This window comes from Botrytis fragariae, assembly GCF_013461495.1.
Source record: "Botrytis fragariae strain BVB16 chromosome Unknown tig00000223, whole genome shotgun sequence".
Classification (NCBI taxonomy): domain Eukaryota; kingdom Fungi; phylum Ascomycota; class Leotiomycetes; order Helotiales; family Sclerotiniaceae; genus Botrytis; species Botrytis fragariae.
The window spans coordinates 887,388-901,038 of NW_023501001.1; the positions used below are offsets into that span (position 1 = coordinate 887,388).

A 13,651-nucleotide genomic window follows, 5' to 3' on the forward strand; every position below is an offset into this window, starting at 1 on the left:
GTCCCCCGTTTCCTTTCCTTGCCTTCCCGTCCCTTTCCTGCCCATTTGCCATTTGCCATTTGTTGACTTGTTGATTTGTTTCCCCTTCCCCATTGGTTGCGCCGTTGGTGTTGAATGCGAAGAGAAGAGATGAGATGAGTTGTTGAGGTGTGTATTAGGAGGAGTGAAGTGGTAATGTAATGTTGAAAACGCCATCAAAATGCTTTTATATGTTGAAACGCGGAGGTTTGCCTGTCTGCCTGCCCAGATAGGTAAAGCAATGCAATGCAGTACAGCGCCGAAGGAAAAAAAAAATCATAGGTATCGTAATGCAAATGCATGCAGAATACTCAAAGTCTCAAGACATCTTTCTCCAAGAGAAAAGAGAGAAACCTCTCAACTCCTACGCCGTTCTCGTCGAATTTCTCGAAGTCCAGCGCTCGAGAAATCCTCCACTCCGCGCACTTCGAATGCTCCCATTGCTATCCTCGGAGCTGGTCGAGCTCTTGCGTTCGCTGGCTGGTCGTCCGCTGGTATAGTTTCCGGCGCCGCCTCGTCCAACGTGCCACATGCCTCCTTCGCTCATCTTCTTTTCGCGGGTGCTCTGACGTTCGAGTTCTTCGTCGAAGGAGAAAGGTGCTTTTTTGGAGGTGGGGAGAATGTTGCCGGCGCCGCCACGGCCGCTGCTGAATTTAGATGAGGTTTGGGGAAGACCGAGGGTGAAGAGGGAGGCGGGGCCTCGGGCGTTGCTGCCGTTGGTGGTCTTGGGGGCTTTGAATGTGTTTCCTGCTCCGCCGCGGCCGGAATGGATGAACGAGGATGTGGCGACGTGAGGGTGAGGTTCGGTGACTTGGTATCGGGTTGTCATGATTGTGGTTTGTTGGTTGATTGTTTGGTTATTGAGGATGTAGATGTAGGGTTGGTGGTTGATTGAAGGGTGTTTGAACGTGTTCAAAGGTTATGAGGATCAAAAAGTGAGGTAGTGAGAGTGATGTGATGTAGAAGTAGTTTATGGTTGAGTGTGGTAAGGTTAAATGTCTGGGTTGTAAAGTGAATCGATGATGAAACTATAGTAGCTTTCTAATTGTATGAGTGCGTAGTAGTAATAGCAGTAGTTTGATATTGATCTGATGTATTTGAGTAGTAGTAGGTAAACGCAAAGGAATGTGGGCCAACGTTTTCTTATATCCTTTTTCTTTTAATCCTTTTATTATCACGCCTCACTTTGTATATAGAATACATGGTGCAGGTGACTCTTTTTCGCAATACGAGTCATCCAACTAAAAATAAATAAAAAGTTTTTTTCTTTCATTATTTCCTTGTTCAAGAATGTCTTCGTTCAAATTTTCCAACGCATTTCGCACTCTAAATTTCTCACGATGTTTGACACTTTGCAGTTAGAGGTAACCGCTCTCCGCTTTGCCGTGAACTAAACAAAGTGGCATGGATAGCATCAACCTTGGGAAGTCATTTTCCACACAATTACTCGCACGTACCAACTTCCTACCAACCAATTTGAAGCAAAGTTGCCAAAGTTACCAAAGTTCTCGCACTCGTGATGAATTTTGTGGTTACCATTACGAAATCACTGAACGCTAGATCCTTCTATTTCCATTCGCTTAAGGAGAAAATGCTCGAAAATGATCATTTTTAGCCTCTTCCTTGTCCATCCTTGTTCGTATGATCCTGGGCCTCCTGGTCTTGTCCCTGGCCTCTGAGCAAACCTGGGGGTAATTGAAATTCGGATATCCAGTCGATCTTGCAACATCGCGAGAGACTATAGGGATAGTTCCAATTTCGTCAGCAATTTCGCATCAGATCTCTCATCTCATGCGTGCCAACTTGCCAAGTCGATGAATTGAGAAGAAAAGTTACGCTTGGGACAAGGTACTAAATGGCCATGTGGTGTGTGTGGTACGGTGAGAGATTTCCTCGAGTGTCACTGAGTGTCAAAGAGAGTGGCACCATGTATGGAGGAGATGAGTTGATTTGTTTCTTATGCGTTTTGTAATTGTTGATCTACGACCTAGTAATGATCTACTGTACGTATCAATTTGGGCCATGAAAAACGTGCTTCATGTTATGGAAAACATCATTTCAGAAGGAATCATTGAATTGCCATGTCAACTATTGATAATACATATATCGCCATATATCGCCATCATCTTTCCAGATCGCATCAAATTTTCTACACATGTAAGCTTACCTATGTATGTCCTCATCGACTGCAGGTGAGTCGTACTCGGGTAACCTCACACCTAACCTAGACTATGAAAGAGCCTCGTCTTACCGCCAATTAGCTTATTTACCTGTCTGTACCTGTGTACCTAGGTAGTTATCCAATTCAAAATTCTCCGCCCGGCTTTAGATTTTCAGGTACCGTACCATGAAAACCCAAAATGGTGTGCTGACAACTGCTTACGACAAGGGCAATATTCCGTAGTGATGGCGAGATGGCGAAATGGCGAAATGGCGAAATGTCTCAATGTCTCAATGTCTCAATGGCTCTGCGGACTGTCATTTTAATGCCATCATTTAATAGAAATGAACCAATGAGACCATTGTATTCAAAGACATTCTCTCTTCTGTCTCTTTTTTCCTTGAATGTCTTTCCAAATAAACATTTCCCAACTCCAAAGCTCCATAGAATTTAGAGTCAGAACTGAAAAGAGATTTTCTAGTGATGTCAACACACTGAAAACTTTTAATTCATTCCCCACAACTTCACAAGCTCACCCCTTACCAATGTAGAAGCAACAGGGCTGAAGAACACCGCTTCATTATTCTTCCCTTGTTTTCCCCCGCAAAATCTTAACGCCCATGAAAGAAATTTTCATTAGATCCACACATGTGCATTAGACAACATTGACAGCGATCAGGAGTTGAAACGCAAGATGGAGCAACTGATGGTCGAGACTCTTGCTTCTCAATCAATAGTCATCTGCCAACCGTTTCTAGCATTGCATGAATTTGCATCTTGGAGGAAAAAAATGACTCCATCGTGAACTCGGGCTTCAAAGCCGGAATGCCGAGGTTTGAAATTGTTGAATAGGAGACCGAGAGCGAAGATAAAGTTTAAACGCGTACATTCATTCCACTTTGTTCGCTCAAATTCGCCTTGTCCATAATTTCATGAAACCGAGGCTACCCGTTACAGCCATTGACAGCTCATATGACCTTGCAATAAACAAATGTAAAAATTCGAGAGATCCTAGAGGATACATTCAATGCTTCATCGGTTCGGTGCGGCGCGGCGCCCACGCGAATCAATTGACTTCGTGGTCTGATCGGCGAACAGCCAAATATAATTGATTTGACTTTTCACCAAAAATAGAAGGCGCTTCGTCGGCTGACAAAATCGCACACTCAAATTACATACTAGAAGCATCTCAGTCTGAAGAGCCACTTGTCAAATCTGAATGAGATTATTGAAAGGAGACAGAGCGTAGGTAGGTATGTCAATTCCGATTTGGATACACGAATTTCTTGGTCCATCGTATGGGTGGATAATCATTACGATCATGTTTGAAGTCTTGAAACGACGGTTTGATCTTTCATCCCATCTTTCTGTCTGTATTCAAAGTCAATCATCCGTGAAGACAAACGCCCACTCATGTATCCTTCTCTTGAAGTTTAGTATTGGAATCACCTATTATCGGGTTTTAATAGAGTTCGTGAGCATGCATGTATGTATATATTACTTCCACTTTCTGTGTGTTTGGTGATGACCTCAAGGAAATGGAATTGTATAAAGCGAGTTTCTATTTTTATCTGTACTCATCAGTCTCAGCAATGATTCGATAGGCACAAGTTTGGGGAGACGATGAAGAAAGGGAATGAGCAGTAATTGCATACCTACTAGGTAGGTACTTAATTGTATACTTAGCGTGATGATAATTTTGGATTTTGGGAAGGAGTCCCAACGCTAAGTGGTGGCCTTTGCTTGGAACATCAGGTTTGAGCACATCTTCAACTTCATTCTTCATCGCGCGAATTATCAAAGCAAATGTGATTTCTATTTCATCCTCGTCGAACTCCAATCAGGGTGATGTCGTTGAATCTTGATCACACAAGACTTCTATTCCATCATCATCAAACTTAAATCGGGGGTACGTCGATGCAGAAAACTATCGTAACCAAGTTACCACACCCGCGGCCAATATCCCGAAGGATGAGAAACCATATTAGCATTCTATCCATCATGTGATTCGGTATTTCAATGTACAAGATGTATGATGGAAACAGTTCTAATCATCACACGCCTTCTCTCAATAGAGCCTCATTGCTCTTGTTCAGTCTTGTGAGTCACAAGTTGTGACGCACAACGTTTGATCGCAAATGTCGCAACATGGAGTTGCCAATCTGTTTGTTTCTCTACTGTATATACATACTTCGCCACCGACGACAAAGCGAAAGAAACACACAGCTCCTGAATGTTTAGGGAAGCACAATTGTTGGCTTAGTAGGGGTAAAAATGGCTTGTCCCAATACTTACTCCTCATCAACCAGGTGATATGAATATGCTGAGAGAGTATGACGAAAGGGTTTCAAGGCTGAAGATCATTAGAAGTGTAGGTTGTCTTCAAGAGCGAACAAGTCAATACCGCACTTTACAACATTCTCGAGACCCGAACCCAAAATATCACTCTTCCGCTCATGGAGGACGAAGATCAGGACATTATTGCAATCGGGCATTCCTTCACCAAGTAGAATCTCATTCATACATACTAGTTAGGTATGCCGACAGTCACATGCAGACGTATTCCCTTCAATCGAACCATATTCTTTCATCAGCCAATCCTATGATAGTCTTCATCGGGACCCTGCAATCATGATATTCTTTAATGTGGTGCAACAGGATCAGTGGAAAACGCGTGACTGTGGTGTGGTATCACGTTGAGACTTAGTGGCTTATACCCTTCTTGTTTTACCTACCTGGTAGTGATTGTTACTTTCTATCTCCGTTGACGAATCTGGACACCGGAAACTACAGAGAATTATAAAAGGGGGCTTATGATGTACCTGATCTCCTTCACTCACATATTCTTGTCATATAGCACGACTTACATGGACGTGCTGCGGAATTTTTTCGGCTATTCATATCGATGAGATGAATCAATTGTACCGGGCATATGCAAAGTATATCTCCATGACCATGTCACAACTATGCAGAAAAAATCGTTCCATTTTGGTGGCAAGAAGATAGCAACAAACGATATCACAATCCCGAAGTTCATATAGTACACGAGAAAAGCGGGAAAGAAGGAAATGTTACCCGCCCCGGATAATGGATCAACTGAATCGCTTGACCTTCGTCTCCCATATCAATCATTACATTTCCTTGGGAATATTATCAGTCGGATAGCCGGTTCCATAACATCGGAGCATTGTATTGACAAGTTGCATGCATCTACAGCTGCTAATACTATGTCGCACTACTTAATCGTTCTGGCTGTATATCGAGATTTTGTGTTTTCTGTCACTTTCTGAGATGGGATTTCTATGGTAAGCTTGCCAATTGAGGTGCTCCATCGCTTTTCATTGGGGACCAAACAAATGAACCAAGGAGACAAATAGCATATCGATAGTGGTTCACCAGAAGAGGGTGTGAGGATGCTGGCACCAATGAAAAAAAGATGCAGTTTTCATTGGCTGATTCGGATATGCTGTGCAAGCATTTTCTTAGTGAGGTTATTGGCATCACAAACATGCGCCAGTGTTTGGTGATGATTTTCACTCAACGCGGAAGATACCAATGGTTAATTGACCCTTGGTCGCAGTACGATATTTACTCACACGCGTTTGCGCTATTGCCACCAAGTATGTCGTGCCCCCCTGTGGCGTATTTAATACTCACTGGAAGCGAGAACATTCGAAGAAGAAAACAGGAACTCGTTTCAAATTCAATCTCGAACGCCGAATCATGTTTATTTATTCAAAACATATGGATAGTAATGGGAAAATAAATTCATTTTATCCGCAACCATCAAAAACTCCTAAGGGCACCTCCCATACTTGCAAAAGTAACGCAGTACGCTTTCCCACCGTCGGCACCCAGAAATAATGTCCCCGTGACAAATCTCCGCATTTGTACGCCATCCATGTTTCTTGTGCTTCCTTCAACCATCTCGATCGAACCAGGACCCCTCATATAAATAAACACTGCGAATGGAGAGTACAGAGATACAACAACATCCCGCGTGTAGAATTTGAAGACTGGTATATGTTGACGGACCAATCTTGATCAAACACTAGAGTTTGTGCGTTTGAGTCTTCTTCTCAAGGTAGCACTGAATCTTGCTGGCAACCATGAGGAAAGAATATGAAAAAGGCACCTCAACACTAGCAAAAGGACTGTCACCCTTCTTCAATGGCATGGCCTGTTGAAATACTCTTCTAATTGGCTTCTCAAAGTGTGGTATTCGCGACTGAGAAGGTTCTCGAACCATCGACTCCCATCGTGCCGTTGTTCGGTATTCCGAATCACAAAATGACCCGGGTCACAGAACTTCCTTTGACATCTGACGGATTAGCTGTATCCCGACGGATTGAAAATAGATATTCATCGTTCCGGAGCCGCAGGAAATCCGCAACCACCAACTCCGTTTCTCCCAATAATCGGTCTCAGTGGTACACAATTTCGAGCCTGCTTTCATTTGTCTTTCTGTGTCTACCGTTCTGAATAACTCTCAAATTGTCGTGTATGACCGGGACCTACTCTCCAAGCTATAACCCTAAAATTTGTACTCCTTGCTTCATACTCACAGATCTCTGCTCAGTCCTGATTCGACCAAAGGTGGCTTTTAGGTCAAGGTACTCCATTCTCCGAAATTTGATCTATCCAACTGGTGAACTGCTAATTCATTTGATACCGAAATCATCAGAAAAAATCAACGCCAGAATCCAACAAGGAAAAGATTCGTCCCCTGCTTCCGATTCGTAGTACATCAGGAGCCCAATTATTTGACAGTTCTGCCACTATGGCTGTTCTTGCTCCTTCCAGAAGAGTGCCTTACTTCCCGACTTCTATGAGCCGGTACAGTTTGCAGATTATTGGAATAGTAGCTTGCAGAACTGGAGTGGTATGGACAAGGGCGGTGGGATATTCCGGTACCTTCGCAAGGAGCGCAAGGTGGTCTAAGATATTTTGTTAGATCCTATGAAACTGAATCAAAAGGTTGGTGTGGAAGTGACGCTTGACATAGAGGTATTTGGGACTGATTACATACAGTCGTGTGGAACCACCGCAATACTGACAGGTTTCCAACACATTGCCATTGAAACAGCAGTTATAGGCTTCGCTAGAGTACGACATTATAGAATTGACTATACAAAGTTCGAATGGTGTTCAACTGTAGTCAAGATGGAATGGTATGTGAAGATAGATAAGTCTTCGATAGTGTCAAAGCTAGACGACTTCCAATAATTCAGAGAAGTTTTTCAGCTTGTGTGTGGCCTTAGAAGTAGAGCACAATTTCTTCAAAGTACAAAGTGGAGTGTTGCGCGGATTCCAAATTTCTCACATTGCTGCAGTGAACTTCATTCATCTTATACAAATCGTAATCTATAATAGCTCTCATCAAGAATAGAACCCCCACACTTTATCGAGGTCAGTCAAATTCCACCCCATGCATTTCCTCCCTCGCCGTCAGCTTCTTTTTTTTAGCAGAAAGGGAAAATAGTATACATCGTCAGATATCGTGAGAGTTCACCCGGATAACTCCATGCACATGTTATTAGGCACCGCTTTCCTCGCTAGGCCTCACCGCTCTTACTTGAACTATTGAAACAAGGAAAATTCTTGTCCTCTTCTCTTTTATCTCTGTCTTTCATGCCATCATTGGCTACTCGCGAAGCAAGAGCAATTTATGAGGGGCTCGAAGATGATCTGCTGATCTGACATCTCCTAATGGATATGCCGGTAATATGCTAAATACTTTACAATAAAAACTTGGGAGTTATATTGATTACGCCATCATTGCCGATAACTTTGGATTGGCTTCTTTCTGTCATTTTTGATTTACCAGCGGAGTGGACCTTACACAACATAAGATTCTTTGAGCAGAGACGTTCTACAGATGCCTTTGGCTTGCAATTCAAAAATTCGAGGGCACTATGCGTATATGGCAAAAACGGCCGCTGCGAAACAGAGATGAAGTACTGGAAGAGCAAACCTCCGACTTTTGTATGAGACAACACAGATTTTTTGTCACCCGAAATGATCTGAACTCGTGGGTGCTTCATGGCACCTGTTAATCTTTCAAATGCCTTTAATTAACTCAATTATGCGGTCTCGCTAGCCGTAGAGTTGCAGAATTGGGATGGCTCAATCGATAGCACGAATTTTGTATACACTAAATTGACGGATACATTACCATCGATATGTGGTCCCTTGTCTTTAATGCACAGAAATTGGCTCCAAACCACCGGTTTCATCTAACATTGTAGTGGCGCCTCGTACCCCATTCCAAGACTTACCTTCCACTCTTTCCCCACCACAAAACTAGACCTTCGATTCTCAAAACAATCTAACATACATTTCATGATGGTTTTTGGAGCGAATTCTGTAAGTTCAACCAATCCTATTATTTACCATATACAACACCGTCCCGGAGACCTCGAGGTTTCATGCACACAATAGGTAGTTAGCCGTAACTCGGGATTACAACATAAGTGGCTGACTTGGTCATTCTTCTATTCGCTGATATGCAACGACTTATGCCGTGCGTGCGAGACGCTGTGCAACCGCCCCTCGAAGACGAGGAGAAGATAGTTCCATACGTTCGATTTAACTCCCGTCGAGTATAAATCGCAAATCGAAATGACATATGTATAGGATGATCTACATAAGTATGTAGGTGTCATTATCCATTATCATTTATTGTTATTATCATATGTGGGTTTCAAGAATGTTTGGTGATGAGAGGGGTCTCGTTTAGTGGGGGCTACTTTAAGTGTCGTGATGACAAATAATGAATTCTCGAGAAGTAGGAAAGAGCCTTATTCTCACATTGGCTGAATGAGCGCTAGCCACGAAGTTTCTGTGCAAGATACCAAGGTGTGAGAAGTAATTGAGATGACGAGGCGTTCGATTTCCTTTCCCAATTATGACTTTTACTTTCTTCTCTCTCAAGTGAATCGGCCAAGAAGATCAAAACTCTCAAAGTTGAAATGTAAACTTTCACTCTAATATGCATTTTGTACCACATCAGTTCATTCGGTGTCAATCACTGCACTTTACTTTTTAATCTTCGCACTGATCTATCCACAGATGCTCTCTACCCACTGACACTCTCATATGATTATCGAAATCCTGCACGTTTGACTGGTGTGCGTCATCGATGGAAGCATAATAAATCGCACGTCACCGCTTCTATGCACATTTTTCTGATCCCACACGGTATGGTCCCTGCATTTGCAAACCCTTCTCAGAACAATCTCAAAACTGATAAGATATGATTTATCATACCATTTTCCTCAGGGCTGAAGTTTGAATTGCATATTACAACGCCGTTTCGTTCGTCGGAGTCAGGCAGCACCCGTATATGTGCGTATCCGCTATACGAACCGCAATACTACCTAGCTAGTTCCCCCATTTGGAAGATGACTCAATCAACTTCCCTAAGTTGGAATAATCATACACACGTACACCCTCCCGAGGCCATGGACCCAAGTGTTCAAGTACCAATCGATCCTTGCCGTCGGAAAGAAGAGGTCTCCGACGGATCGCAATCGATGCGAGTGTCCGTTCCTTCTATCCATCCTTCCTTCTAATTCGCGTTTCATCCGATCAAGATCACTGTTTCTTCATGATTAGATACGATAAGTCTAATTTAACTTCTCCATTTCGGCATAAGCTAGGCTTAGTGGCGTGAGTTGAAACGGGCAATGGTTGCATCGCATCGCGATCCTTACAGTCGGGCTCTTCACCGTATACGCAAGTAGCCGTGAGGTGTTATAGATGCTGAATGCATGAATTTCTTAGCCCTGAAGATGAATCCAACAATCTCCATGTATAGATAAGTGCCTCGGTTCTTGCAAGGTCCCATGTGGATGCTGACAGTACTTGGCATATTACATGCGTGGTGACGATGGTTTCAGATGGCAATGGCAAGCTGTTTGACTGAATCGAAATAACCGGTATCTGAAACGTAACGTCGAATGATGATGTACGTCAAATTATCAGCTTGACCACCTTCGTTGCTTCTTTTTTTGCTTGCAAGTATCATCATCATTATACATATCCATATCACATGCATCAAATCACACCACCGTGATAGCAAAAGAGTCCCCAAAATATCTTCGTTCATAACTCGGTGATTTCACTCCATTTATTCACAAATTGGCCAATCCCCTTCTCGCAGAAATAAACACTGTGGTTGTATATCCCGCGAAATGGCTTTCTTATTACGTAGATGGGTAATATGGATGTGCAGCCATCCGTTGTACATATCACATGCAGTAATATATGTGGGTTGTATGCTTGCTTGCTTGCTTGCTTACTTTCTCTCTCCGTCTTTTAACACCACACTCGCTACCCCACTACACAGTTTCTTGAATTCGTCTCTCGGGGGAGGAATCTAGACCGCGGTGATGATTGGGCAAGTTGAGAATTTGGGAGTGGGGCTTTCGCTTGTGGGGTTGTGAAATGCTTATTGAAAGAGGATGGGATCGATCGAGGTGGGTTGTTATAGAGGATTACTAGTGTATTGTACGGTGAGTATGGGTAAATGGATGGATAAATGAGAGGTTGTAATGGCATGTGGGGCTGTGATGCGATGCGATGCAAGGTATTGTATTGTATTGTATTGTGGTGAAGATATGTGGAGGGTGAGAGTGAAAGTGAGGATGATGGTGATGATAATGATGATGACTTTTAGTGAAGGGATGTGATGTGCATGGGCATCTTTATGTGTATGTATCAGGGAAGTGTTTGCATTGGATTCGATTCAGCTCGGCTCGGCTCGGCTCGGCTCGTTGAGGGGGTGTTGGATTGGATTGGATTGGATTAAGTCTTGTGAGAATAAATGCAGAGTGTGTATGGAGCAAAAAGAAAAGAAAAAAGATTGTAGTTGGGAGAGAGGGAGAGCGTGATTGTAGTGAGGCTATGGGTGGGAAATGAATGAATGCTATGGAAAGATGGAATGACGGGTTTGATGGTGTCGAATAGTTTTGTATTCGAATAGAGTGCGGAATAGCAATGCACAAGAGGTTTGTTACCCAGTATTGAGATATAAGTTAATCCTCTCTTTCAAGTTTGTCTAACAAAAGATCCTGATCCTTGGCAAAAGAAATACTAGATTAGTTAGCTGTAGACACGTATCTATAACCCTCTAGTGATGGAGTTCAGGAATGTGATGATGATTTGGAAATTGGAAATAGTATATTGATGGATTTAGTTGAACATCAGAAGAAGCGTATAGGTAGTGCGTAGTACACGGACCGGGATTCGGCTTGGATTGGGTTCTGGGGGTTTTTTGTATTCGTTCGGGAGGGAGGAGAAATCATTGAGGTTTTTGGTGCTTACTGTCTACTCTACTCCTCTTTGTGCACTCATCGCTTTGAGTTTGCGTAGTTGGGACTCGGGGCTTTGAATTTCTTGGGCTGAGATTCTACATTTGTTGGAGATGGAGATTTTTTCTCTTGTTTTTGTGCGTGAGATTGAGTTTGTTAGAGTGGATTGATGATATACTGGAGTATGGTAGGTGATAATGCTTCTTGTCTCTGTTTCATGATGGATTTGTGTTGCTTGCTGGTATACTTTGGATCTTGATTGGCATAAGGTTCAGATCAGATTGCATTGCTAGGTATTGGTTTCCCATTGTCTATCTTCTTTAGCTTCTGGGATAGTTCTGAATTTCTGACTTGGAGGAATATGCTCTAATCTGAATACCTCTGGAAATTTCAAGGATAGAACTCTTAAGTTTTGGTGTTGGTATTGGTGTTGGTATTGATGTTAATGTTGCTACAAAATCATTGTAATTTGTGTACTGTTGAGAATACTTGATCATGATGAATGGCTGGTTCTTGTATCTAGCATGGAGGAAGTAATTTGTAATCTTACTTTCTACATACTTGTTACTTTGACTTACAACGATCACGTGTAAATTCAATTCTCCATACTTATCCCTTTCAATATTTAAGTATGCTTAACAAGTCTCTTCTTCCAGTGAAAGAAAGTTGAAATTCCTGATGTCCTTTTCCAGTAAAGATGTATCAAGTCTCTCTAAACGAGCCATCCCTAAAATATTTCAAGACGAATATAACCATGATTCATGTACCCTTCAAAGAAGACCCAAAAGTAACCTCACTCATTCCTTTTCTTTAAAGTAACAACTTCACAAATAAAAATTGTTTATACCCATCCCTCCTTCATCCTTCCAGTCCTTTCAGTGCCCTACCCTAACCTCATGGCACAACTTCGGCGCTCGGAGAAACAATTCCCCTTCCCAGGAACCAACGATTAACAGTAGAACCTCGTGATCTTGACCCTTCGAACTCGTTTGTTGCATATCTGAAATAGTTGATTTCCTTTTTTCTGGGTTTTCCACGGTTACTTTTTTGGACCTTTTTATTTTTTTTGGAAAAAGTATGGTTTGATAAAAAGTTGATTCAACTTTTTCGCTAAGAAAATGTTAAGAATTTGGAAATATCACATTTTAGAAATTCGATAACAATTTGATGGATTGATATTTTGGAGATAAAAAGCTGATTTTTGGATTGAACGACTTTGAGTTTATTTATTTGAGTTGTTTTTATTGAGATTATGATTTGTACTGGGAGAAAAATAGTTGATTGAATTGTGTGTGTTTTCAAGATTTTTGGTCGTTTGGGATTGGAGTGAGGTTGGTGAACGGCTGTTTCCACAAGTGGTGGGATTGGAGGCTGATTGTTTTGGGCTTTTGTGAAAAGAGACTTGCTGGAATGAAGTTTACAGGAGGTTTTTCTGGTTTCTGGGGAAAAAGAGGGGATGTGATATGTGTTAATCTCAAAGTTGAGCTTGCAGTAGTAGCGTTGTGCAGCGCACTTTGCTATAGGTTATGCTTATTTTATATTTCATCGTACTTTGATATAGGTTGTGCTTATTTTTTGCTTGAATTTTCATCGTTCCTGGTGATATCCTCTCCGTTTTGTTGTCAACTCAAAGTGAGTTGGAAGAATTGGAGGACGTGGGGTTAAAGAACAAGATAGTAGGGGGTTTGCTACACTCGAGGGCTTTATGAGCCTCTTTATCTTCGGTCAAGAGCTTGGGGATATCTTCCCTAATACTACGATCTATGCTGTCGTTACTGTAAGCAGTGAACTTACTCACAACAAGAAAAGAAGGCTAGTAGAATGCGTATTGACTATGGAGGTTGTATTGATCTGATCAAACTGAGAGTACAGAAGTGGAAATGATATAGACATAATGGTGCTAGTGCATATACATTAAGTTAGAACTTCCGATATGACTCCGTGTGAAAACTTCGCAACCAAATCGCCAGTGTCTATGTCCCACTCAATAGGTTGTACACCTGGTGTTGTCTTTCTTCTTTCCAGACAGCAAAAGTGGTTGGGTGATACTGATAAACACTTGAGTTCAACTACATGAGAATATTTCATGATGGTTTAAGGTTTTACTGTGGAAAACCCCCTAAATAAACAGTGTGATCGAGGTAATTTCGAAAGCCCA

General features: G+C 42.1%; 2 protein-coding genes across 2 annotated transcripts; both read right to left on the reverse strand.

Moving 5' to 3' along the window:
- Nucleotides 1-382: 382 nt before the first annotated feature.
- Bfra_011022 (uncharacterized protein) lies at nt 383-847 on the reverse strand (the record flags this gene model as incomplete). The annotated part of the gene is made up of 1 exon (XM_037341351.1): nt 383-847. One exon carries the CDS (start codon nt 845-847, stop codon nt 383-385), a length of 465 nt encoding a protein of 154 aa, XP_037188770.1.
- A 6,091-nt stretch (nt 848-6,938) lies between these two features.
- On the reverse strand, nt 6,939-7,294 carry Bfra_011023 (uncharacterized protein; the record flags this gene model as incomplete). The annotated part of the gene is made up of 2 exons (XM_037341352.1): nt 6,939-7,116; nt 7,209-7,294. The coding sequence occupies 2 exons, from the start codon at nt 7,292-7,294 to the stop codon at nt 6,939-6,941; spliced, it is 264 nt and encodes an 87-aa protein (XP_037188771.1).
- Nucleotides 7,295-13,651: the final 6,357 nt, after the last annotated feature.